The sequence below is a fragment of the Colletotrichum tamarilloi genome (genome assembly GCF_030869305.1).
Source record: "Colletotrichum tamarilloi strain Tom-12 chromosome Unknown Scaffold_6.1, whole genome shotgun sequence".
Classification (NCBI taxonomy): domain Eukaryota; kingdom Fungi; phylum Ascomycota; class Sordariomycetes; order Glomerellales; family Glomerellaceae; genus Colletotrichum; species Colletotrichum tamarilloi.
Window position 1 is genome coordinate 316,445 of NW_026849389.1, and position 22,078 is coordinate 338,522.

The 22,078-nt window shown below is 51.8% G+C and overlaps 8 protein-coding genes across 8 annotated transcripts; 5 read left to right on the forward strand and 3 right to left on the reverse strand.

The window, feature by feature from the left end:
• Nucleotides 1-132: 132 nt before the first annotated feature.
• CTAM01_02657 (GMF family protein) lies at nucleotides 133-827 on the reverse strand (the record flags this gene model as incomplete). The annotated part of the gene is made up of 4 exons (XM_060518695.1): nucleotides 133-321; nucleotides 404-537; nucleotides 643-745; nucleotides 825-827. The coding sequence occupies 4 exons, from the start codon at nucleotides 825-827 to the stop codon at nucleotides 133-135; spliced, it is 429 nt and encodes a 142-aa protein (XP_060386498.1).
• Nucleotides 828-2,031: 1,204 nt separating this feature from the next.
• On the forward strand, nucleotides 2,032-3,529 carry CTAM01_02658 (molybdenum cofactor synthesis domain-containing protein; the record flags this gene model as incomplete). Its single annotated transcript, XM_060518696.1, has 8 exons — nucleotides 2,032-2,232; nucleotides 2,311-2,319; nucleotides 2,406-2,450; nucleotides 2,509-2,603; nucleotides 2,661-2,678; nucleotides 2,741-3,033; nucleotides 3,090-3,306; nucleotides 3,412-3,529. The coding sequence occupies 8 exons, from the start codon at nucleotides 2,032-2,034 to the stop codon at nucleotides 3,527-3,529; spliced, it is 996 nt and encodes a 331-aa protein (XP_060386499.1).
• Nucleotides 3,530-5,431: 1,902 nt separating this feature from the next.
• On the forward strand, nucleotides 5,432-5,695 carry CTAM01_02659 (uncharacterized protein; the record flags this gene model as incomplete). Its single annotated transcript, XM_060518697.1, has 1 exon — nucleotides 5,432-5,695. One exon carries the CDS (start codon nucleotides 5,432-5,434, stop codon nucleotides 5,693-5,695), a length of 264 nt encoding a protein of 87 aa, XP_060386500.1.
• A 5,535-nt stretch (nucleotides 5,696-11,230) lies between these two features.
• On the reverse strand, nucleotides 11,231-11,803 carry CTAM01_02660 (uncharacterized protein; the record flags this gene model as incomplete). The annotated part of the gene is made up of 1 exon (XM_060518698.1): nucleotides 11,231-11,803. One exon carries the CDS (start codon nucleotides 11,801-11,803, stop codon nucleotides 11,231-11,233), a length of 573 nt encoding a protein of 190 aa, XP_060386501.1.
• A 526-nt stretch (nucleotides 11,804-12,329) lies between these two features.
• On the forward strand, nucleotides 12,330-13,320 carry CTAM01_02661 (Ras family protein; the record flags this gene model as incomplete). Its single annotated transcript, XM_060518699.1, has 4 exons — nucleotides 12,330-12,341; nucleotides 12,476-12,590; nucleotides 12,684-12,959; nucleotides 13,079-13,320. 4 exons carry the CDS (start codon nucleotides 12,330-12,332, stop codon nucleotides 13,318-13,320), a joined length of 645 nt encoding a protein of 214 aa, XP_060386502.1.
• Nucleotides 13,321-14,887: 1,567 nt separating this feature from the next.
• Nucleotides 14,888-18,166, reverse strand: CTAM01_02662 (uncharacterized protein; the record flags this gene model as incomplete). Its single annotated transcript, XM_060518700.1, has 1 exon — nucleotides 14,888-18,166. The coding sequence occupies one exon, from the start codon at nucleotides 18,164-18,166 to the stop codon at nucleotides 14,888-14,890; it is 3,279 nt and encodes a 1,092-aa protein (XP_060386503.1).
• A 1,265-nt stretch (nucleotides 18,167-19,431) lies between these two features.
• On the forward strand, nucleotides 19,432-19,957 carry CTAM01_02663 (uncharacterized protein; the record flags this gene model as incomplete). Its single annotated transcript, XM_060518701.1, has 2 exons — nucleotides 19,432-19,783; nucleotides 19,935-19,957. 2 exons carry the CDS (start codon nucleotides 19,432-19,434, stop codon nucleotides 19,955-19,957), a joined length of 375 nt encoding a protein of 124 aa, XP_060386504.1.
• Nucleotides 19,958-20,286: 329 nt separating this feature from the next.
• CTAM01_02664 (uncharacterized protein) lies at nucleotides 20,287-21,645 on the forward strand (the record flags this gene model as incomplete). Its single annotated transcript, XM_060518702.1, has 2 exons — nucleotides 20,287-21,044; nucleotides 21,204-21,645. The coding sequence occupies 2 exons, from the start codon at nucleotides 20,287-20,289 to the stop codon at nucleotides 21,643-21,645; spliced, it is 1,200 nt and encodes a 399-aa protein (XP_060386505.1).
• Nucleotides 21,646-22,078: the final 433 nt, after the last annotated feature.

The window sequence follows — 22,078 nt, forward strand, 5'->3', positions numbered from 1 at the left end:
CATGAACGGGGCCAAGCCTGTGGTCCCCTCTCCTTCGACTGTCTATGTAGATGCTCACTCCCCGCCTTGCAAATGTTCATGCCTCACATCATCTCTTTTCTTTCCCTTTTCTCCAAACTCATATTGCCTCTTTTACTCAGCGCCCAACTTCTCCGGTATCTCCTCCAGATCCTCAGCCTCTCGGATATCAATCACGCGAATGACCTCGCTCGTATTCCGCATCAGCTCCTTGGCGCCGGCGTAGAGCATCCGTATCTCGCTGTTACAGGTGGTAGGGAGGTAGTAAATCAGGACGTACGGGACCGACAAGCGGCCGGAGGCCTGCAGGGAAAGACAAAAGTCATCAGCCATCAGGTTTCCCCTTTCTCCTCGTCATGGATGTCTCAATGAATCCTGAACATACCAGTGTAAGCGGGTAGCTCAGCAGAATGAAGCGCGGGCTATGGTCTGGGAGGTCGTCGCTAATCTCCTCGAGGGACTTGTACACGACCTTGTCGTCGTCTTGCTTGATCTCGTGCGTGTTCTTATCAATGTAGTCTATCAAAGTAGCATAAAGTCAGCATCTAGGATATACGCTTTGTTGGTCCGGCGCGCGAGGTATCCCGTCGGGGCTAGTGTTTGACATAAACGAGACATACATACAAATGACAGCTTGAGCACTGCTAGACCGCGAGGTCCCGAGGCGGAACTTGCGCAGGTGGTCCTTTGTCTCCTGGGAGAAGGTGTAGAGCCGCGATTCGGAGGCCTAATGGTGCAAATACAGCCAGTCAGTCTGGATGTTCTAGTGACAGTTGCGCTTGCGACTGGAAAGCTTGCTTACGCACCATGGTTGGTCTTCGAGGAGGGGTTGGCCAGGGAGGAGCACTTTCAAGTCTCGTTCGAGATATGCAGCGAAGGAAAGCGAGCAACGAAGTTCTCGAAAGCCCGGAGGATCGAAAAGCTGCCGTTTACAATACTGTTACGATATCCCCAAGGGTCCTTGAGGTTTATTTGGTAAGGTAGGGTAGCTTTCGTTGTCGCAAGCACTATGCAGTATACACTAGAAACCGTCAGGCCGAAAGTCAAGCCACCCCTCCCCCGCCTCCGACAGAGTTGAGACCAGCGCAACGAAAGCCCCGCGCGCGCCATCTAGGTGGGGCCCCACCGAAGTGACCTCACCCATCCTCCCGCCGGACGGGAGCTTTCAAGTCGTCCAGTCCTTCCGATTATTTGCCGATGTAAGCCATGCTCTTCTTGTATACCTAAATACCTAAGGAACCTTAACTTGGGTTGTTGAGATATAGCATGTTCATATTTTTTTATAGCTGGTGATACTATCTCTGGTGATTTCTTTCTATACTGCTATGTGAGGGTTCTCTGGAAATAATCAAGTCGTTGACTGTCCAACTGATTGACAGAACGCGGAAATATGTCACGAGAAAAGATTAAGCATCTTGCAGTAAGAGCTGGGAGTGGGATGAATGTCTGGGATTTACCTATGTCTCTGATTGATCATCTCAAAGATCAATAGAAACAACGCAATGGATAAGAACCAGTCACAGCAGTCGCGGCAGTCTTCTAGAACCCATTCATCATACCGATAATGAGAGCAACAGTCACGTGATCCCATACACCGCAGGACCGTCCTCCACTCACCCCCGAGCCGGAGCTCGGAGCCTCCAAAAGAGCTCCCGCATCTCAACACTTGATTCGTGCTTTCTGACGCCTTACTCTCGATTCCGCTCTCCTCCTCCTCCTCCTGCCCCGGCCCGTACCCAAAGAGAGACCCTGCATCACTCTCTTCCGCCCACTCTAATCAGCTCATGGCCCCATTGCCGTAAACCTTCCCGTTTGTCGTGACCTTTCCTCTCCTTTTACCGAAACCTTCGATTTCTTCCCAACATATGACATCATCGATTTTTGTGAGACGAAAATCAATCGGTTCGAGATAAGTTGCGTAAACAGAGTTGAGGTGCACACACACACACACACACACACACTTGCACCTCATTCCGTATATACACGCCACTTCACGTCGGGTATTGTTTTCTCATGTTCGCGCGACTCACCCAGCTGTCTCGGCATCTCCCCTCGGCCCAATCGATAACACAAGCCGTCAAGCCCGCCGCTTTCCCAGTCTATTCCGGCATCGCCCGCAGCAGCAGAATCATGGTTTCGGCAGACGAGCGCAACACCCGCACAATTCACACGGCGGCGTGTCTAATTATCGGAGATGAAGTCCTCGGTGGAAAGGTGAGCGAGTCTCAACGACGAACTTAGCCAGTGGTATGTAGATCCAATGAATGGCTAACATTTCATCGTAACCCATAGACAGTTGATGTGAGTAAATGGCACCTAGGAAAACAAGCCAATTTGGACTGGCGAGCAGTCTTATGATGACTATTCGTATTGACTAATCATCATAGACCAACTCGGCTTACATGGCCAAGTGGTGCTTCTCTTTGGGCATTGTGAGTTGTTCAACATGTACTGAGTGCTTCATAGGAGTGTGGCTGATCCCGAAGGCAGAACTTGAAGAGAGTCGAAGTCATCGAAGACGATGAGAGCGAAATCGTCGAAGCCGTCAGGCGCATGAGCGATCGCTACGACTTTGTGGTAACCAGGTGCGTCCCCTCAAAATCTCAATGACACCAAGGCCCCAGCTAACATGATATTCTCAGCGGCGGAATCGGTCCAACGTAAGAAACGTGGAATCCGACCCTTGACGTGAAACTGGATGGTTGACTAGGTAATTTCACAGACACGACGACATCACATACCAGTCAATAGCAAAGGCCTTTGACCTGCCCCTCGTCCTGAACCAGGAAGCCTTCGAAAAGATGAAGAAGCTCTCCAAGCCGCACCCGGGCCAGCCAAATTTCGACTGGGACGTCGACTCGCCCGCCCTGCAGGCGAAGCTGCGCATGGTCATCCTCCCCACCGACGAGAAGCGCGACCCCAAGAAGCAATTCGTCTTCCCCCACGAGGACCTCTGGGTGCCCGTCAACGTCGTCAACGGCAACATTCACATCTTGCCGGGCGTCCCGCGACTTTGTAGGTTCCATCTTTCTGCCCGGATATGGTTCTGATCTAACATTGCTGGGAAACAGTTGAGAAGCTCCTCGACGGGTTGAAGCCAGGCATCGTGCCCCGGCTCACCGATCCCGAGGGCAAGGGCCTCTGCCGCGTGCTCATTTCTACTCCGCTCCCGGAGAGCGCCGTCGCCGGCTACCTGACGCAACTCGCGGCCAAGGTCGAGCCCAAGGGCGTCAAGGTCGGCAGCTATCCCCGGTGGGGCCAGAACGGCACCGTGACGTTGGTTGGAAGGTAAGTCATCAAACTGCGCAGAAACGTGCTCGCAGATCATAGCTGTGGATATCTCCAACATCAAAGTTCAACTTCGGATGGCTGACTTTTTTTTTTCGGCTGCAGGGACCAGGCTTACATCGAGAGCATCGTGGCCGAGGTTGTCCAGGGTGTCGAAGGAAAGCGTGTAAACGCGGAGGGTGAGGATGATACCCAGGGCGAAGCAGGGAAAGATCTCGAATAATGTCAGCAAAACCTAAATCTCAAATCAGATAGGAATCAACCCCCACGAATCCGAAGGAAGTGGCTCCGTTGCGGCAATAATAATCTTGTTCGGGATATCCGATTGTAACTCTATCATCTGGAGTATAAAGTGTTGCGGATCAATTCTAGGATGGCGTACTTTCCGATACTGGAGCAGCCTACAGCGATTTGACCACCGTGAGATCGGTTTTCTGTGAAAAGTATTCAACCGTCCCAATATCTTTTCAATGGGATCAGCTGTCAACCTGCCAACATCATCCGCCAGCTATGAATGATGTGTTTGAGCCGTCGAACAAACTCTTCAAGAGACTTCACGATCTGACTTGTGGAGGCGCGGAGACCGCACTCGGGCACGTGGTGGAGCCCTTTCAATGGGCCACAATTTGTGACTATGGCAGAGCTCTCAGTATAGATATCGCACATATCCTACATGGCCTGATTCGCAGACACACACAAATCGTTGCGTGTGCATAATCAATCCCATCACTTCAGCCGCGAGCCTGCGACCAACAGCCCACCCGCGATGCGAGGCGAATGCAGCTAGAGAGTATTCGTGAATTGCAGGCATCCTAACTCGAATAAACCAAGAGATCGTTGTTGGACCCATGTCGGACGGAGACGATGGCGGATTGCGCTGCTGCAGGCCAGGGGTGGATCGAAATGATCCTCCAGGGCTTCTAGAATGACAAGCTTCTGCTGCAGCTGTTCAACACACCACGGGCCTGCAGTTCTCGGATTGCTAATTACTGCGTATGATGGCGGCCCGCGAGCGAGATATGCCAGCACGGTTACCTACCGATTGGAGACTGGCTCCGTTTCGCCAGGAGATGAGCTGTGGATTGGGGCCCCGGTGCTATCTCTGACGGTGACAACGTTTGGCTACACCTCCGTCTCGTGACGGCACAATGGGGCCGTCGCTCGCGGATCCTTATCGACGACGACGACTCTTCCCCATGGCTGAGGAAACCTCTTGAGACTCCCAGCAACCACTTCGGCCACGCTATGCCTGTTGCATCGAGTCAGCCGAATGTCAAGACTCGAAAATCGATGGAAGGTCAGTTCATGCTCCACAAAAGCATGTCTGCGACTACAACCCAGTCGTCGCATTGTCGCCCTCCGGACATGGATTTGCCATCCATTAAGTGGCCTGTCCGGAACTTCATCCATCCATGTCATGTCGCACTGTGCGACTGACCGAGATTGGGATAGGTTCTCTAAAAATCTCGTGGAAATCAAATCGGTTTGATATGTCCAAGGTGAAGCACGGTCCGAGAAGAGACCATTGCTGGAGAAGATAGCCTCGCGCGGATGAAAGGACGACACGGGACTATCGCCGCCGCCTCCTGTCTAATGGCCTCATGAAGGCGATAGTGCAAGGTACTCCTGACCAGTGCCGTGCTTATCCGCCGTTCTACCCTGGTGGCCATGCTTGCAGAGGCCAAGCTTCTAGAAACCAACGTGAACCCTCGCTCGCTCGAACTCCTTTTGGACACTGGCAGGACTGGTATGGCGATATGGAAATTTGTGGCTGCGCCTAAACCTGGGGTATTGGCAGCCTGCTATCCTGGGGTATCCCCAATGTGGATTAGATACTGATGTTGATGGCCACCGAGCATCTCTCCAGTTGTTTGAGCAGGTATGCGCCGTGGAAAGAATATTGTTCGAAGCCCTTCAGCGTGCGATAATGGCGGCTTCCACCAGCAGATCAAAGTGACATGACTTGCATCTTTGCTTCGGCAAGTGGCTGTACATCCAACAGCCCAGACTTCAGAAAGCCAGAATCCAAAGATGCAGAGAAACATGGCCCGAGAACACCCCAGCTGCCTCCACTTGAAGGCATGGAAACACCGCGGAGGGACGAAGAAAAAGCGATCTGAGCGCAATGTCGCCAGAGATCAACCAAGTTGATGGTGGTGTTTGTGGAAAGATGATCGGCGCTGTCTTGCCAAGTTGCTGGTCGGGCCATGCAAGCTCGGGCAGCGCAAGAGCCAGTATGAGTTTGGGCCGGTGCGAATACCGCGACTATTCATGCGCTATGGCCTTGAAGCGTTACCGGTCAACGAATCAAAGCTGCCTCGCGCCAGAGCCACCAGTCGCTACAGCCTACCAAGCACTGCCAGGGGAAGGATTCTCTGTCTCTCGATGATCAAGGAGTATGTCGTGGACTGGTCGCTCTCACTGTTTAACTCCATCGTTTTACATTACTAGAGGATTGCCGCAGTATATATAAACGCTACCCTGCCCTTAAATTCCGTACTATTTAACCTTAACCCTTTTTTTACCTATTTTTTCTTTTATTCTACCCTCTCCCTTATTAAGGGATCACTAGAATTATAATTTTAATAGCTTATTAATAAGCTAATATTACTATTTAAAAATAAATAACTTATATTTATATATAAGTATTAAAAATCTTATTATTATAAAAATAATAATAAATATATTAAAGTATTTAAAAGAGCTTTTTAATAAATTTTTAATATTATTTAAAGCTATAGTCCTTAAGTTATAAAAAAAAGCTAAAGTATTATATTAATATAGCCCTATTTATTTTATTAGTATTAATAATAGTTTTTTTAATATAAAATATATTATTAATATTCTATAACTATATTATTATATTTTATAAATTATACTTAATATTAATAAGGATTTTAGTATTATTTTTTAGTTTATTTTTTAGTTTTTTTATTAAAGTTATTATTATAAAATTAATTTAATTATTAATATTTTAATAAGTATTTTAACTTAATATATTTAAAAACTCTTATAGCCCTTAAAGTGAGGCTTTTAAAAGACTTATAATTAAACTTTTTATTTATTATAAACGAAGCTATTATAATTAAAGCTATAATATTACGAACCTTAATAATAAGTAGTTAATAATATAGTTATTTTTCTTTTATAATAAGCTTAAAAAAGTATTTTAATTTAAGTATTAAGTAAGTATTATATTATTTTATTAAAACTATATTTTTATATTTATAATTTAGAAAGAATTAACTTTCTTTAATAACAAGGTACTTAGACTGGTCGCTCTCTGTGCGTTGCATGGTTAAGACTCGTGAGATCTGACGTGGGCCACGCAACGTGCCTGGCGGTTGTCTGACTAGAGGAGGAGTCAAGTCAAGGCGTTGAGTTATGGCAGAAGCAAGTAAGCCAAAGTTCAGATGTCAGGGCTAGGCGTCTTGGCTCAAACCCGGGATGCAAGGGATGTAGGTAGAAGCAACATCGTTTCGGTCCGTAGTTTTGGGTGTGGTTGCGGCTAAAGTTTAGTTATATCGATGTCGGATTCCATGGCATTGAGAAGCTTCAGAATGCTTTGGACAGATGCACGCTCGACCCATTCTGTCATAATGACAGAACCTCTCTAGCGACTTTGAAGGCTGGGGTGCAGTAGTCCCAGTTGCGCCGTTGATACAGGGAGCTTGAGGGGTTCAAATCGAGCGCTGACTGCAGTCTGGCCCCAGTACGGCTTCATTGCCCAAAGTGCACCGTACGAAGTTGGACAGTGGGTGGATCGTAACCATTGGCCCCTCATCTCTTCTTCACTGAGGACGGCGTTCCGTATTCAACAAACCTTTGCTGCGAGGTGCCGTGCTGAAGTATTGGACGTAAAGTTGAGCATGTTGTTCGAGCTGGCTGAACGATACTGATTAGGACAGTTGACTCATTGAGCTCTGATGTCTGCAAGTGTGGCGCAAATCCTCTCAGTACGCAAGATACGATCATGATCTGTTGGTCTGTTTCGACGAAAGATCTTTGATGAACGTGATTCCCCCTCGCGCTCCTGTTTGAGTTGTCGGGTGTCACCATTACCGCGAGTTGGTCTACGTTGGCAAGGGTTTAACTGCAGTAGTACTGCGTAGTCTGGCACCTGGTAAATGCGCGTGTACCGTTGTACGTGGATCTGCAATGGCTTGCTGAAGCAAAGCCGCATGAGGTGGGCCTTTGTATCCGTTGATTATAGCTGCGTTCAACCCCTGGCAGGCATACGTACATCGTGGTGGCAAGGGGTTCACAACGTCGGTTGAGAATTGCCGGATTGTGACATGGTGTCCAGCACGTTTTCCCAGGGTCCTGTATCTCGACAACATGTCCGTATGCGTATGAAGTGATCAGCGCAGGCTGGTAACTTCAGACGATGTCGTGTAAGCTCAGGTGAGAACAGCCAAGATGCCATTCCACATTCCAGCGCGTCGTCCCTTACTGCTGTCATGCGTAGGTGAGGGCGTCTTTGATGGATATCTTGGGGTGACGGGTGCGGTGGAAGGGAGCATGTGCTGGGAACTCTCACGGATTCTCCGTGACCTCCGGGCCGAAGTTTAGTTTGGAATGGGATGTGTGCAAGTTGAGCTGAGCCAGCTTTTGCGCCACGAACTGGCATAGAGATTGATCGAGCGCTATCAGGCTGTTAGGCTATACATGTGCGGAGCGACATGATCGTTCTTTCAAGAGTGGGCTATACGACGAAGATTCACGTGGACGTGGAGACCCCGAAGAGGCTCAAGTCGGCGCGAGGCGCTGCCGCAAACAGACAGACTTGTAATTACCTAGTGGAGAGAGTTTAGAAGGTGGCGACTTCGCTTTTGTCGCGTATGCTCAGCGCCTGGGCCATGGTGAGGCGTCGGAGACTGCAGCCTGCAGGCAGCTCACCAATTGTTGTTGCATTTGATGGGCAGGCTTTTGAAAGGCGGTAAGTAAGGTTTGGCTGCTAGCAAGTGAAAGAGGTTATTCGCAGATATTCGGGTGACGTTGGACAACGGGAACCGTAACAAAATGGAATAAATGTACGTATCTGGATGTTGACCACTAATTATCAGCTGGCTCGATGGATCTCATTCAACCTCGGATCAGCAAAGAAGGTCGTGCGAGTCGGGTTCTAGACCGCAAAACCAGTATCGTACGCAGGTAAAGTGAGGGAAGGCCTCTCTGTAAGGTTGTGTAAAGTGCAGAGTCTATCAAGCGGATACGGAATACGGAGGGCGTAAGAGGTGCAAGGCTGGAGACATGGCATTGCACCTGCCGTCCAACATACGAATCCTCCCATCCTTCGTACCTGCCTGGTGTCGTAAGAATTCGTACAGTGCGGAGTCAAACAGTAAAACATCAGGAAGCCCACGTGGTCAAAGCTCTCTGCTCGCTGGAAGGAAGGAACCACTCACGCCTCGCCCTCTTTAACTACATACGGCCTTGTCGCCGAGGAAGCTCACTTTGAAGCTCATTTCAGATATGACGACGAGACGGGACGGAACGGAGACATCACAACTTGAACGCATCCCATGTTGACCATTGACTGAAGGATACGCATCAACTTCTTGTCACCAGACGCATGGCTAGGGGTCGTTCCAAAGTGGTAGATTGTCTTGAAATGTGTGAGTGCATTGGTAAGACCTAGGTTTATGTCTTGGTCCTACGCGTCACCATCGGCCGCAGCAAGCCGCGGACACAGTCGACTTGAGCATCTTGACAATTCTTGGATGAGGTCTCTTTCCTGTTCACCTATCTTATTGAGGGTAAGACTGTAGCAGGCTTCCCGCCATATGGCAAGGCAGAGCGCGTAACGGTGACAAGGAGTCTAATCGCTAAGGACCAAACCCATACTGCGTACAATGGTACACGGGTATGCAAGGAGGTAGACTCTACTATAACCTATCCTGCCGTGTTCTGCGCCGTATTATTACTGTAATCAGAAGTGTGGAGCTGTCGAACCGCAAGATGCGATACGTCCTCTCACATCGGGCTTTCTGCTCTGATGAGGTGACCGAACAACCGGGGCTTATATCCGGACATTGTATTAGGCAATACGACATGGCACCACAACGGGAGCGGTGAAGAGACCGATGATTGCGTACCTCATTCGTTCAGAGCAATCCATGCTCTTATTGACTCGGAGAGGTTGGACTGCACTCATTTCTGATAACAAAAAGATATTTGTCTGCTGGTTTCCCATCTAGCTTTTTTCGTGGAGACGGTGACTGAAGTATTTCCTGAATGCGATCTTGATAGATTACATAAGGAAAAGAAAACTTCGAGCTTGACGCTTAAGTGCATCTCTACCCCACCTTTCCCTCTGGTTCTTGCCCCTGTCAGCACTTGGGAATTGCCGCTGGGGGGGTCACTCACTCGCATTTGCAGCTGTTCCTTCCTTTCCCCTGTCTGATAGATACGCAGTACGTACCGTTTCCTCCTGGTGCCTGAGGTGGGACCCCCCATCTCGCTCCCACTCGCTTCCCACAGTTCCACTCTCGCTCGCACGAACCATGCGCGACGCCACCCCTCTTTTTTCTTTCCCTTTGGTCCACTCACCAATTTATTCCATCGTTTCTGCGCGTCTTCTCCCCCCTTGCGCTCCATCAATGGTCCTCCCACCCTCGGCCGCTTTGCTGCTTTGTGGGCATCTGCAGGCGTCTGCACCAGGCCTCTTTTTTATGGTTCCAAGGGACCCCCCTGCTGCATCCAACGCTACTGCACCAGAAGGTCGCCGCGATAAACTCCCACTTGCAAGTCCCTCTTTCCCATCCCCGGTCAACTCTCACCTTCACTCGAGCCCTCGGTATCGTCTAATTTTTCTGTCAATTCCCTTTGTCTGATGGGATTGTTCACCTTTGCCGCTGTTTCCATACCCAGCGCAGTGCGACCAATGGAGGCATGTGTTGAATAGTATCACTATCAACTCTCATTGCGACCCCAGGTTCTTGCAAATGATTAGTATTGATCTTCTCCTATCCTTCCAGATGGGCCCCATAGAATCATTCAAGTGATTGGTAATGGGAGGCGCCTCGCTCGCAAATAGCGCTTCCACGTCGTTATCGATCTGCTTCCACCTGGCCCGACATGAGCTTCGTGTATCCGTAGCGCACGTCGCGTACCTCAAAGTTCGCACAAGGCATGGGCGGACGGAGGCAGTGTGAGCGACGTTGGTGAGGGTGTGTGCCTGTGCCTTCTTCGATCCAAGTCTTCCAGGTCGTCGTCAAATCATGGACCCAGCGCTAAACCCCAAACTGGTGCCAGCCAACCGTTCTTGTCCACTGCGGAATAGAGGGGTGACGAACCAGACACAAGATATCGAGATGTCTTGGCTTACCTTAGATACATGGCATTGTCGACCGCGCGATCTCATCGAAAGAGCGCCTGGTGTGACAGAAGCCGCGCGCATTGGGTCCCTCGTCTCATGAGAAGGGGGGGTACACTTGGAAAGAGTCTACAGTACTTGGTCTATAGGGGTAAGTTTAAACTCCCTACCAGGTAGCGTGGGTCTGGCCAGGGTAGAGCAGTGACTCTCAATGGCCAAATTTGTGTTCGACGTGCACAAGAATCTCGAAAGTAATGCTGCTGATGTAATCTCGAAAAGCACGGGCGAAGATACCTGACAAGGGGGTTAAACTTTGGCCTGATACCGTAGTAAGAGACGAAGAACAAGTGCGTGACGGACGGCAAAAAAGGACCTGGCTAGACCTGGTGGCACGCCCGTGTCGACTTGGCCGGGCACGGCAGACGAGACAAGGCCGGCGGAGCGCAAGATGGGCAAGCAGTCCTGGTGTCCCGTACCTTGCTGTGAGCCTCGAAGTGACCAAAGCAGACGGAACCAGACGTACTCACTGCTTAGGACTGAGATGGATGGAATGGAATCTTTACAACCACACCCTGGCCAACCCAAGCCAGGCTTCACCTCGTTCTCTCACTCACTTCTCACCTCTCCCGTCACCTCTAATTCCGTCCCAATGTGTGAAAGAGACTGAGAGATGAAGAGAGAGTGTGTGGCATGCCCCCTCCCCCAGTGCGATGAAAGAGGCACTTTACTGTCTGCCCTAAAGTTACGTACCGTTTCTGGACGAAGGTGGATGAACGGATACAGCACCTTCCCTGCCCTGCTCGTCTGGCAGTGGGAGAATGGAGGTGAGTGTGGAAGGAGCCCAGAGGGAAGAGGAAGAAAAAAAAAGGCAAGGCGTGGGAAAGAGCGAAGGGGAGCTGGGAGGGAGTGGACACGAGAAGGCAGGGACGGCAGGGAAGGCCGATGTAAGGAAAGATACAACGTGTGGAGTGAGTGGGTGTACTGCGATTTCCGCTGTGCAGCAGCTGCAAGAGCAGGTACCCCGGTATGCTTAATCAGTACCTCAGCTTCGTACCTTACCTTCCGTACCTTCCCTTCCTCCTGTCTACCTAAGCACCTAGGTAGGAACCTTAGCAGGAGAACAGAGCAGAGAGCAGAGCAGGAGCACACACACGCACCCGCACCTGCCCCAGCACACATACCTAGCACCCAGCAGCAGCGCCAGGAGGCAGGAGCAGAGGCAAGGTGCAGGCAGGTCCTTCCTTCCCTACTACTGGACCGACCCGTTCCCCCATCTCCACATTTTGCCAAAAAGCCCCCCCTTAGCAACAACGAAACACCACCCCATTTGTGCCCATTCTCTCATTCTCCTTCTCGAAAGACTGTCTGCTGTCAGTCCCGGATTTCTGCCATCTACCTCGTCGTTTCACCTTTAAACTTCGCAATCCGGCCTGTGCCGTACCAGATCCAGATTTCCACCCGTCGTTTCGCTCGCTGTCAAACCACTCCTTTCAATCCCACCCTCACGCTCGCGCACCTCGCCAAAATCAACCTCGCTGAGCCCTTTCCGAATCCGTCGAGACGCCAATCGCCCGGCTGCTCCTGACTGTTTCCCGGATCTCGCCCGTATCTTCACCACAACAGCAGTTGCTTCAAGCCATCAACATTGCGCGCGAACAAGACCTGTCGAGATTTCAACCATCAATCAACACATCATCACAGCACAATGGCGTCCAAGGTTCGTCGTCTCCCTCGCCTTCGCTCTCGTCCTCGTCCTCGTCCTCGCATCGTCGCGCGACGTTCCACTCTTCGATCCTTGTCTCGTCTCCGTCGCTTCCATCAAGGCATTGCTAACCCGTCATACATTCGCAGTTCTTGAGAGAGTACAAGCTGGTCGTCGTCGGTGGCGGCGGTGTCGGTAAATCTTGCTTGACCATTCAATTGATCCAGAGCCATTTCGTCGACGAGTATGACCCAACGATTGAAGGTACGCTGCCTCGATAATAATCAAATTTCCTACTGCTGGTCGATGCGACCGCGAATCAATCGCTCAAATTAACCTGGTTCCTCTCAACTACAGATTCCTACCGCAAGCAGTGCGTTATTGACGAGGAAGTTGCCCTGCTCGATGTTCTCGACACCGCCGGTCAGGAAGAGTACTCCGCCATGCGCGAGCAGTACATGAGAACGGGAGAGGGATTCCTGCTCGTCTACTCCATCACCTCGCGCCAGAGCTTCGAAGAAATCACCACATTCCAGCAGCAGATTCTGAGAGTCAAGGACAAGGACTACTTCCCCATGGTTGTCGTCGGCAATAAGTGCGATTTGGAGGGCGAGAGAGAAGTCACACGACAAGGTATGTTTTTTTTTTATTTGCTGCGCCGCATTGCTGCATGATCGTGCCTCCAATATATAGGCCTCTTGTCTGATGGTTGATTTAATCGATTGAATTGATGACTGATACGTTTCTTACAGAGGGAGAGGCTCTTGCCAAGTCATTCGGATGCAAGTTCATCGAGACATCAGCCAAGTCTCGCATCAACGTCGACAAGGCTTTCTATGATATTGTCCGCGAAATCCGTCGATACAACCGAGAGATGCAGGGCTACTCTACCGGCAGCGGTGGCGCCTCTGGCATCAACGGACCCCCGAAGCCCATGGACGTTGAGGGCGGTGAGCAAGAGGCAGGCTGCTGCTCCAAGTGCGTAATAATGTGAGCGGTCTTTTTTCGACTTCGACCTGGAGAAAGAGAGAGCGCGCGCACAATGGGAAGAGAGAGCGAGAGAGCAAGAGAGAGGGGTTGTGGCAGACCAAGCGGCTAGAGAGTCGTGAGATACCTTGAGCCTTGACTGGGCTGGTGGATGCCGCTGGTTGTTGCTGAGCGCACGGTTTCTTCCCCGTCTGGACTTTTGAACAGGTCCAAGCAGGCCCAGCAAATGTCGTTTGGAGAAAGACATGTTGACGTGGGGGACCAATGATCAAAATCTTGTTTGTGCTGCATCGGACGGGGAGTCGGGTTCTGACTTGCTGCACTTTTTGGAACTTGTTCTTTTCAGGGCAACTTCATGGACATGGTCATCGCACACGATTGTACGTGGCAGGGGACAAGAGAAGAGAGTCCTTTTCACAAGGCTGTCTGGCAGTATCCTCATCGTGTGGTGCGGCGGCAGAGAAGAATGGGTTGCAGACTGGCTGGTCTGTCAGCCAGAGACTGTTGGCCGCAAGACCTTGTGGAGGGTGGACTTGAGATTCTTTACTAAACACACTGGGAGGGCTATTTGAGACCAAACATCGGCTTGTCTCTGTCTCTTCTTTATATCGGTACTCCTTTTTTTCTTTTCATACTGTAATTTCTTCTTTCTTCTGAGACACCGCAAGGTCTTTCTGAGGTCAGAGTCAGTCGCCAAGTCATACAGATTCCCTTTACGTCAGTTCATCTGAGATGTGATATCCTGCCCTCAATGTGATTTTTAACGGTTGAGCTATAGCTGTGTGAGGATTTATCCACTCAGGCCTAGCGTTTTTTCGCACTCATGGTTGTTGTTCAAGATGCTACTGCAACGTTTTACGACTTGTGATACCTCAAGATGTTGTGGCTGATGATGAAACGAGGTTATCTAGGAACAGGCTAGTCTGCTTGCTCAAGAAACCGAGTGACGGTGAACAGGTGAGCTTGAATGTGGTTATTTGGATTGATGGATCACAAAGAGAAGACAGATCTCTGTCGGTAAGCGTTCCACCTTCCGAATTTCCGATGCCAATGGAATAAGAAACTCCCAATATCTTAGTTCATCGCTAACATGTCACTACATTAGGGCACAAAATCACAACCCGGAGCATATGCAACTTGCTTATGACATCCCTCAACAAGTTCCCCCTCGCGACTGCAACCCACCACGGAATACATAGCCCGAGGCCCTGAGCCGCCCTGTTGCCCCATGGGCCATGGCTCCTATCACCTTACATCACCTTAGACATGCAGATGCGAGTCGCTCAGAAACATCGCAGCCATCCCTCAAGTCTCAACGGTGTGCCTCTACGTTCACTCGGCCAACATCTCACGGCCCGGAGCGGAAACGTCAGAATCCGAACATTTTCTTCTTCTCTACATCAAACGAAACACCTGTAATGCGCCATGTATGCTCCACCGCTACCGTGGTATCGACCCAACCGCATTTCTATCCGAATCCAAAGCCAAATCGGAGCAAGATCCCGCCAACCAGTACTCCTCCTTCACTGTACCCAGCTTTCTTCCATGAGACATCCAGGGCCATATTCGCCTAATCAGGCGTCCCATTCTATGTCCTGCATAGGCGCCTGCAGCCACGGCTCCGAGTAGAGGGAAACCGGATGACACCCGCCAATCCACTCCTCGACGCCCGGAACGAGCTCCTTCGGGCCATTCACGCAGACGATGCCCTCACAATTCAGGCACACGTACAACACATCATCCATTATCCCGTTCTCCGACTCCGCCATGCTCCTGGCGAGATGGCCACCCTGCTTACAAAACAGACACATGTCCGGTCCAAAGTTGGTAATCGCCCACTCGATCACCATGGACACCTGAATCATGAGCCGCTGCGCGAGCTGGTACCGGTGATGCGAGCACAGCCGCCGGCCGAGCAGCTTCCTGGCGCAGAGGCAGCCAGTCACGGGGTGCAGCGGGTTCGCGAGCTGGCCGTAGGGCATCCTGCCGCCGAACCGCACGTCGGCCTGGCGCGTGTGGGAGCAGCCGCCGCAGGCGTAGTTGCGCATGTTGAGGAACTCCATGCGCGTCAGGGGTTGCGGGCCCTCGAAGAGGTGCTTCTTGGAGGTCAGGTCGCAGCACTCGCAGACGACGTGCGGTTTAGGCTGCGCGGCGGCGTGTTCTAGGTTTTCGCAGTGGGCGCCGTCGGGGACGTGGGCGTTGCAGATGTTACCCGGTGCGCCGAGCTTGACCTCCTCGCAGGGCTGGTTGTCTGGTTGGGCGCCGTTTAGGAGGGAGGCGTCGGGTATGTCGTGGAAGACGTCTTTGGCCGGGCGTTTCCATCGTGCGAGAGCGGCGCGGAGTTGGGGTTCGTAGGGGCCCGGGTTCCATGTTGGCGGTCCTGGTGGCTCGCGGGGCGTTTCGGCCGCGTCTTGGTCTGTGAGTTCGAGGATGACGAGGGCGGGAGGGCCGATGCGGGCGGCGGCGGGGGTTTCGGCTACTTCGGGGGGTTGGAAGTTGCGGAGCTCGATGGGCACGAAGCGGCCGTCTCGGGCTAGTTGGGCCATGAAGTCACAGATTCCGCGGGCGAGATCGGATTGTTCGCGTTGGGGGTCGACTTCGAGCTGTGGGTGAATGAGGACCGGCTGTGCCTCTGCCATTTGGACCAGGTTTTCGGGGTTTATATCGTACCCATTGCCCATCATGTACTGGACATCACCCTGGTTCTGCGCCTGGCCTTCGAACAGAGGTAGTTGGGCGTTTTGGTTTGGGCCGGCTTGGTTGTCGCTTGCGTTGTAGCCGCTTACCCAGTCGGAGAACCCTCCGCCCGTCTGATTTGCCGCGACGGCCGCGTTGTTGTCGCCGTACATCATGTTGTTGTGTTGGTCACGGATGTGGCCTTGGTTGCGGTAGGGGAAGCCCGGGTCGTGGTACGCCATTGGATCGGGCGGTGCGGCGAAACCTTGCTGTCCGGTCGCCGCCATGGGCCGCGGCAGTGGGGCCACGCCGCAGCCGCCGGGCCCGTTGCCGACGACACCTCCGAACTGACGTGGGTTCTGTTGCGCCGCCATGGGAGCATTTCCAACTTTGAGGGGACCAGGACCCGGAGCATTAGCCGGGTTGGCACCGGCAGCGACGGCGGCAGCTGCAACGGCAGCGACAGCAGCTGCAGGGTCCGTCATAACCGCGTACCTCGGTCTATTTGGCCCGAGGAGATTCTGCTCTAAACACAACGTCCGATCATCGTCAATACCCTTGGGGCCGTACCCGAGAGCCATGTAATACTCCGGCTGCTCCACGCCATCCGTTCCGTTGCGTCTAACCAATTCCTTGTTCATCACCCACGAATCGCAGTCCGCCTCCGCTCTGTCGTTGACGCACCTGTCACACGGCCGCTTCCGATCGCAGCTATACCCCTTCTCACGACACCGCCGGCATCCGCGAAACTTCATACCCTTGCCGTTGGCAGTGCACTTCGTCCATCCAGACCACCCGATCCTCTTCTTATCGATCCAAGGCAGTTGCCGCGACGGGTGCCGGCTCCCGTTCCCGGGCGTCTCGCACACCAGGCCCCACGAGGTACACCGCACGCACGCAAAGTCTTCCTCGTCGGTGAGGGACCGGCACATGGCTTGGTTCGTCGCGCAGTTGGTGCACCGGTGCCTGCCATCTCGGAGCTTGGTCCCCTTGTCGTAGACAATCTTGTCCCCGTCCCCGGGGGCCCACGTGTACGGCGTATCGTATGTGGCCGCCGTCCAGGGGTCCACGCATGGTATGTTCTTCTCGACGCACGACGTGCACTTGTACTCCCTCAGCCGGAAGTCCCGGATCCAGGAACACGGCTTCGTCTTGCCAGGCTGACACCCCTGACACATCTGCCGCCACCACGGCCGCCAACCCGCGGGGACGGTGCCGTCTCCGGGCATAGGCCGGTTCCACATCACCTCCGCCGGCTGATCCACGTCCGGCTTCTCGCCGCTCACCTTCTGCTCGTCGTACACCCGACATAGCGCCTGGTCATTCTTACACGGCGTACACCCAATCTTGACCCGGTCGTCGATATCGCACAGCACGATCCGCCCGCTGCCCTGGTGCGTCTTGCACCGCTCGCAGACGCTCGAGCTCGTCTCGGTGATCGGGTACGACGGCCGGGAATTGGCGAAGCGCTTCTGCCAGTGTTCCCGGCCGAGGACTTTGCAGATGTGGTTCGGGTCGACGAGGGCGCGGTAGCGGGTGCAGCGGTGGCACTCAATCTGGTTGGCGAGGTCGACGTTGCAGCCCTGGTTCTCGTGGGGGCGGGCGCGGCAGTGGTCGCACGTATTGTCGATGGGGTTGTGCTGGCCGACCTGGGGGGAGTGCGTGATGCGCATGAGGGGCGGTTGCCAGGGGGTTTGCTGGAGTTTGGGTCTTTTTGGTGCTCTTTGTCCTTCGTCTTGGCCTTCCTCGTCGAGGTGTTTGCGGGGCCGTCCGCGCTTTGCTGGTTGGGATGGGACCGCGGGACGGGGCTGAGGCTGGCCCTGGGGTTGGTATGGTTTGGCCCAGCGGAGTTGTTGGTTGTTGTTCTGCTGATTATCGTTCTGCTGGTTGTTGAACTGCTGGCTGTTGGGATCGATGTACTGCGCTGGTGGCGGGTTGAAGTTCTGGTTCGGCATCACGTTCGACGCCGGTAGCTGAGCTTGCTGTTGACCCATCTGGGGACGCATCGCGTTCGACGGTCCCGCCTGGGCAGGACCGTTGAAGCCGTTGTTTGGCAGAGCCGGGATCCGTGGGATGGGATAGTCCCATCCGGGCCCGAAATCGTGGCCGTGTGGCTGCTGCTGTTGCTGCTCCGGCGGCTGTCGGCTTGAGGAGCCATTGTTTGACCTTGGTGGCATTATATTTGGTTAAGAAAGTGTTCTCAAGAAGTCTTGAGCAACTTTGGTCTAAGGCGACTTCACTTGGTGTAAGTTACTTCGTGAAGTCTGAAGAAGTGCTGTAGGAACTTGCGATGAGGTGCGTCTTCCAGAGACTTGTATTCAAACGGATTACAAGAGCTTCTGTCAAGAGTCGCATCGTTTGTGTTTCATTCAAAAGGATATGCATTTGCATTTATTTCTCGTCTGCTGTCATCCGCGATTCAGCATCACTTTCCATCCCTCTCTTATCGACTACAAAGAGATCACCCGTAATTATTCTCCCTTGCCAGTTTAATTTTCGTAGTCTCTTCTTGTTTTCACGGACGCATGGCCATCTTTGCAAATTCTTTGTACTGATAAAGGACTCGACCTCATCTTTGTACTCAGCTCTCAGATGTTCCTTCTCACGAATCACAAGAATTAGATGCATTGAGTTCATTGATGCATTCGGACCGAGGTCACTTATTTGAATGTTCCCCGAGGAACAATACTTCAACGATGAAGTTTGACCAACAATGAAATTCTGAAGAAGTCATCTAGGTCGACTTGCCGGGCTCCTCCTTGAAAGCCGTGCTAGAAGCTTCAGCCAATGGTTAGATGCCGTTTGGTTCCAAGCCCGAACCTTGCCTTTTCCAATGCCTGTGATCTAGCCGTGGACATCCCATCAACTATTAGACGGCCGCTTTACTTCATCTGATGATATGCCATAACAGATTGTATCTTGATCCATTTCCTTCGTATCCGCCTAAGAATAAATTAGTTTTGGAATACAGCATAATTGAAGCAAGATTGGAGACGGATATCTTGAGGCCATCTTTGGCGCAGTAGACGGGGTAGATCGATGGCATGATGCATCGCGCGTGGGTGATGTCCGATTTCTTGTCGAAGTAATGCTGAGGGCCAACATGAGCTAAACTTGCAATCGAAGAAGACCTTGTTGGGTTGCCAAAGTCGTTCGCCATTGGTGAGGCAACCTGCATGTGAGAGGCGACGGCTGGAGGCTGAGTCCATAGCCAAGGACCAGCGCGAGATGTGGCTTTATCGAGCCCCCCATATTATATGGAAAGAAGCAAGTGCTGTCCAATGGGAATGACCAGCACTGTAGCGCAGGAGATGCACTGCAGTCACCACGTGCATACTTAGGATATGTCAGTGGTGACCATCAGGCTGACCGCTGCCATTCTTCATAGTCTGGCCATCGCCCACTCTCCAGACTTTCCTCTGGGTCCATCGAGCATCGCAAAATGGAAGCAGTATCTGCAGCTGCTAGCATCGCTGGCTTGCTGTCCGTTGCGGGACATGTTCTCACCGGACTTGTCAAGCTCAACGCTTTCATCCAGGATGTGAAGGAAGCAGGTGCCCGCGCTCAACGCTTGACGAAGGAAGCGGTCGTCTTCTCCACGATACTCATTGACTTCAACTCGCTACTCAACACCTTGGATGAAAAGGTTGTGGCCAACAATCAATCCTTCTTGGTGCCTCACTGCGATAGATCTCGTTCACATCTAGAAGAATGCCTTCAGTATCTGAATGCGTGGACGGTATCTCAACGATCCGAAGATGAAAAACCTTCGAAGCGCCGCATGATCATTGATGGTATACAAAACAAGAGAAGCCGGGAGATGTTAGAACTAGAGACTAAGTTGTCACACCATCGATCGCAGGTTGGTCTTGACATGGGTGCTATTAATATGTAAGTTTGATCTAGCTGATCATCAATTCATGTCAACTAATTGCCTTCATTCAGTGGGCTATCCCTTGGTGGATTAGACAGAATTACTGGAGTTGGCGAGGCCGTAGAGAAACTAGCTGATGGAATTCTACGGATTCAAGAACAAGGCGTGGATCATTCGAAAGCCATTCAAGAGTCGACCAGGGAACGACTGCACTTCGAAGACACGAATCGAACTACATTGTACAGCTACCATGAACAACTCATCTCAGAGCACCACGAGACTCGAAGTCAACTCCCAGAAATGAGTGACAACATGTCTAGTATCGCTGAATCTCTTCGGAACCTCGCTCGTTTGCCAAAACCGCAAGTCAGAAGGCGTGGATCGGAAACGAGTTCTACGACGGAGGACATCAAGCCTTTCGAAATGACTCTTAAAAAAGCAAAGTCGACAACCAACGTGGCTTTCAGTGAAGTGGGATGGACATGCGCTGGGGCGATAGGCATCGACGATTACTTCATCGAAAGCCAGGAAGACCAACGACTTGGCCAGATGCGATGTGCGTTTTGTAACCAAATGTTTGGGAATTCTGAGTCGCTCGCACGATCAAAACACATGGTTAATATCCACAACTTTGCCACATGCGATCAAGGTGCACGTTATCGGTACAGAGATGGCTTTGAGAGTCATCTGAGAGGCTACCATACGGCCAATACGGATGCCGTCTCCGCGAACATTCCAGGGATGAAGGGAATCTTTTATCGCCATCAATCGGAAGTTAAAGATGAGAGAATTGAATCACTCTATGGTATGCAACAACACCTGGAGAGTTCCACGGCATCTCTGATTTTAGAGAGTCAACTGAGGTCTCTAATGTCTGGCCTCTTTGGTGCCAGCAAATCACCATCTTCAAACGGACTAAACACCCTCAATGACTTGCGGAGAAGCTTGGAGATGCTGTCAGACGTGGTTTTCTCGTCAAAATCCACCCTCGAGTCTGCCGCTATTTTATATCAGGCCGCCAATTTAGTAGAAGAACTATCTGTCAGCTTTGATAGAACATCTGGAAATAGATGGACATCGATACCCAGTGTCTTACTAGAAAAGGTTTCCCCCAGCCAAGGAAGTAATGACCGCAGGACGACCTCCACAGACCTCGGATATCCCTCGCCCCTCGGCAGCTGGTTTCTTTCCTTTGATTCCAGAATGATAGCCTCGGCCAAATCATACAGATCATGTTTAGAATGCCAGAACGGAACGAGATACTCGACTTCGGAGCAAGCATTTCAACATCGTGATCTATATCATTCTGATCAGCACTGTCGCCTTGAGTTCGAGCGGAAGTGTCCTACCAACTCTACCGAATGGGTGGTGCTCACCTCTGGGTTAAAGATAACAAGCCTGTTGAAACACCTGAGGAACGGAAAGTCGACAAGGGATAGAATCGATCGTTGGATGTTGGATGTTCTACACAAGTCAGAACATCTCCTGATCGTGTTGAGATGCAGCACCTTCGTCGATATATCGTCGACCTCCTCAAATGTCACGGCAGGGCACGCGAGAGACGCGAGTTCTCAACTATGGGGCAGTTCGTGGACCCAAGATTTACTTGGAGTTTTCGAAAAGCATGAGAAAGCTTTGGACGACCGTTCCTGTACAGTTCAGTCCGACGGGGCAGTATACAGCCACCGTGATGATGCGGTCTTCGAGGGAGAACAATTTTGGGACGATCTCGGCATCAACACTGCTTCATACGACAGACGGCTTTTCAAGAGCCTCCGGTAGGGTAGTTGAGGAGCCTTGTTGGCAGCTGAGAGAATCCCGATCACTCATTCATTCCTCACTCATTTGTGATGATCACAGCAGCTTGGCCTCTCGGTAAGCCCCCTCCACCTCCCCCTTCCACCTCCCCCGCCCTCCAAACAAGAAAAAAGAAAAGGAGGAAAAAAAGAAATTATGGCCACAGCCCAGTTCGATTTGCTCGCAGCACACACTTCCCTCCGATTCTTGTTGCGTGGCTGACTGCCTCTGTTGTTGCTGGCACCTTTGCAGTGAATCCTGATCCATTCAACAAAAGAAAAGAAATAGGCCCTCCTGAGGCTGTGACGAGAAGTGGCGAATTGAAGCTGGCTGGTTCGCCATGGTGAGAACGTTGACGGGCCCCTTCATTTGGCTGTCAACCTCCTCCAGGTGCAGCAGTCAAGCCCCATTAAGTCCC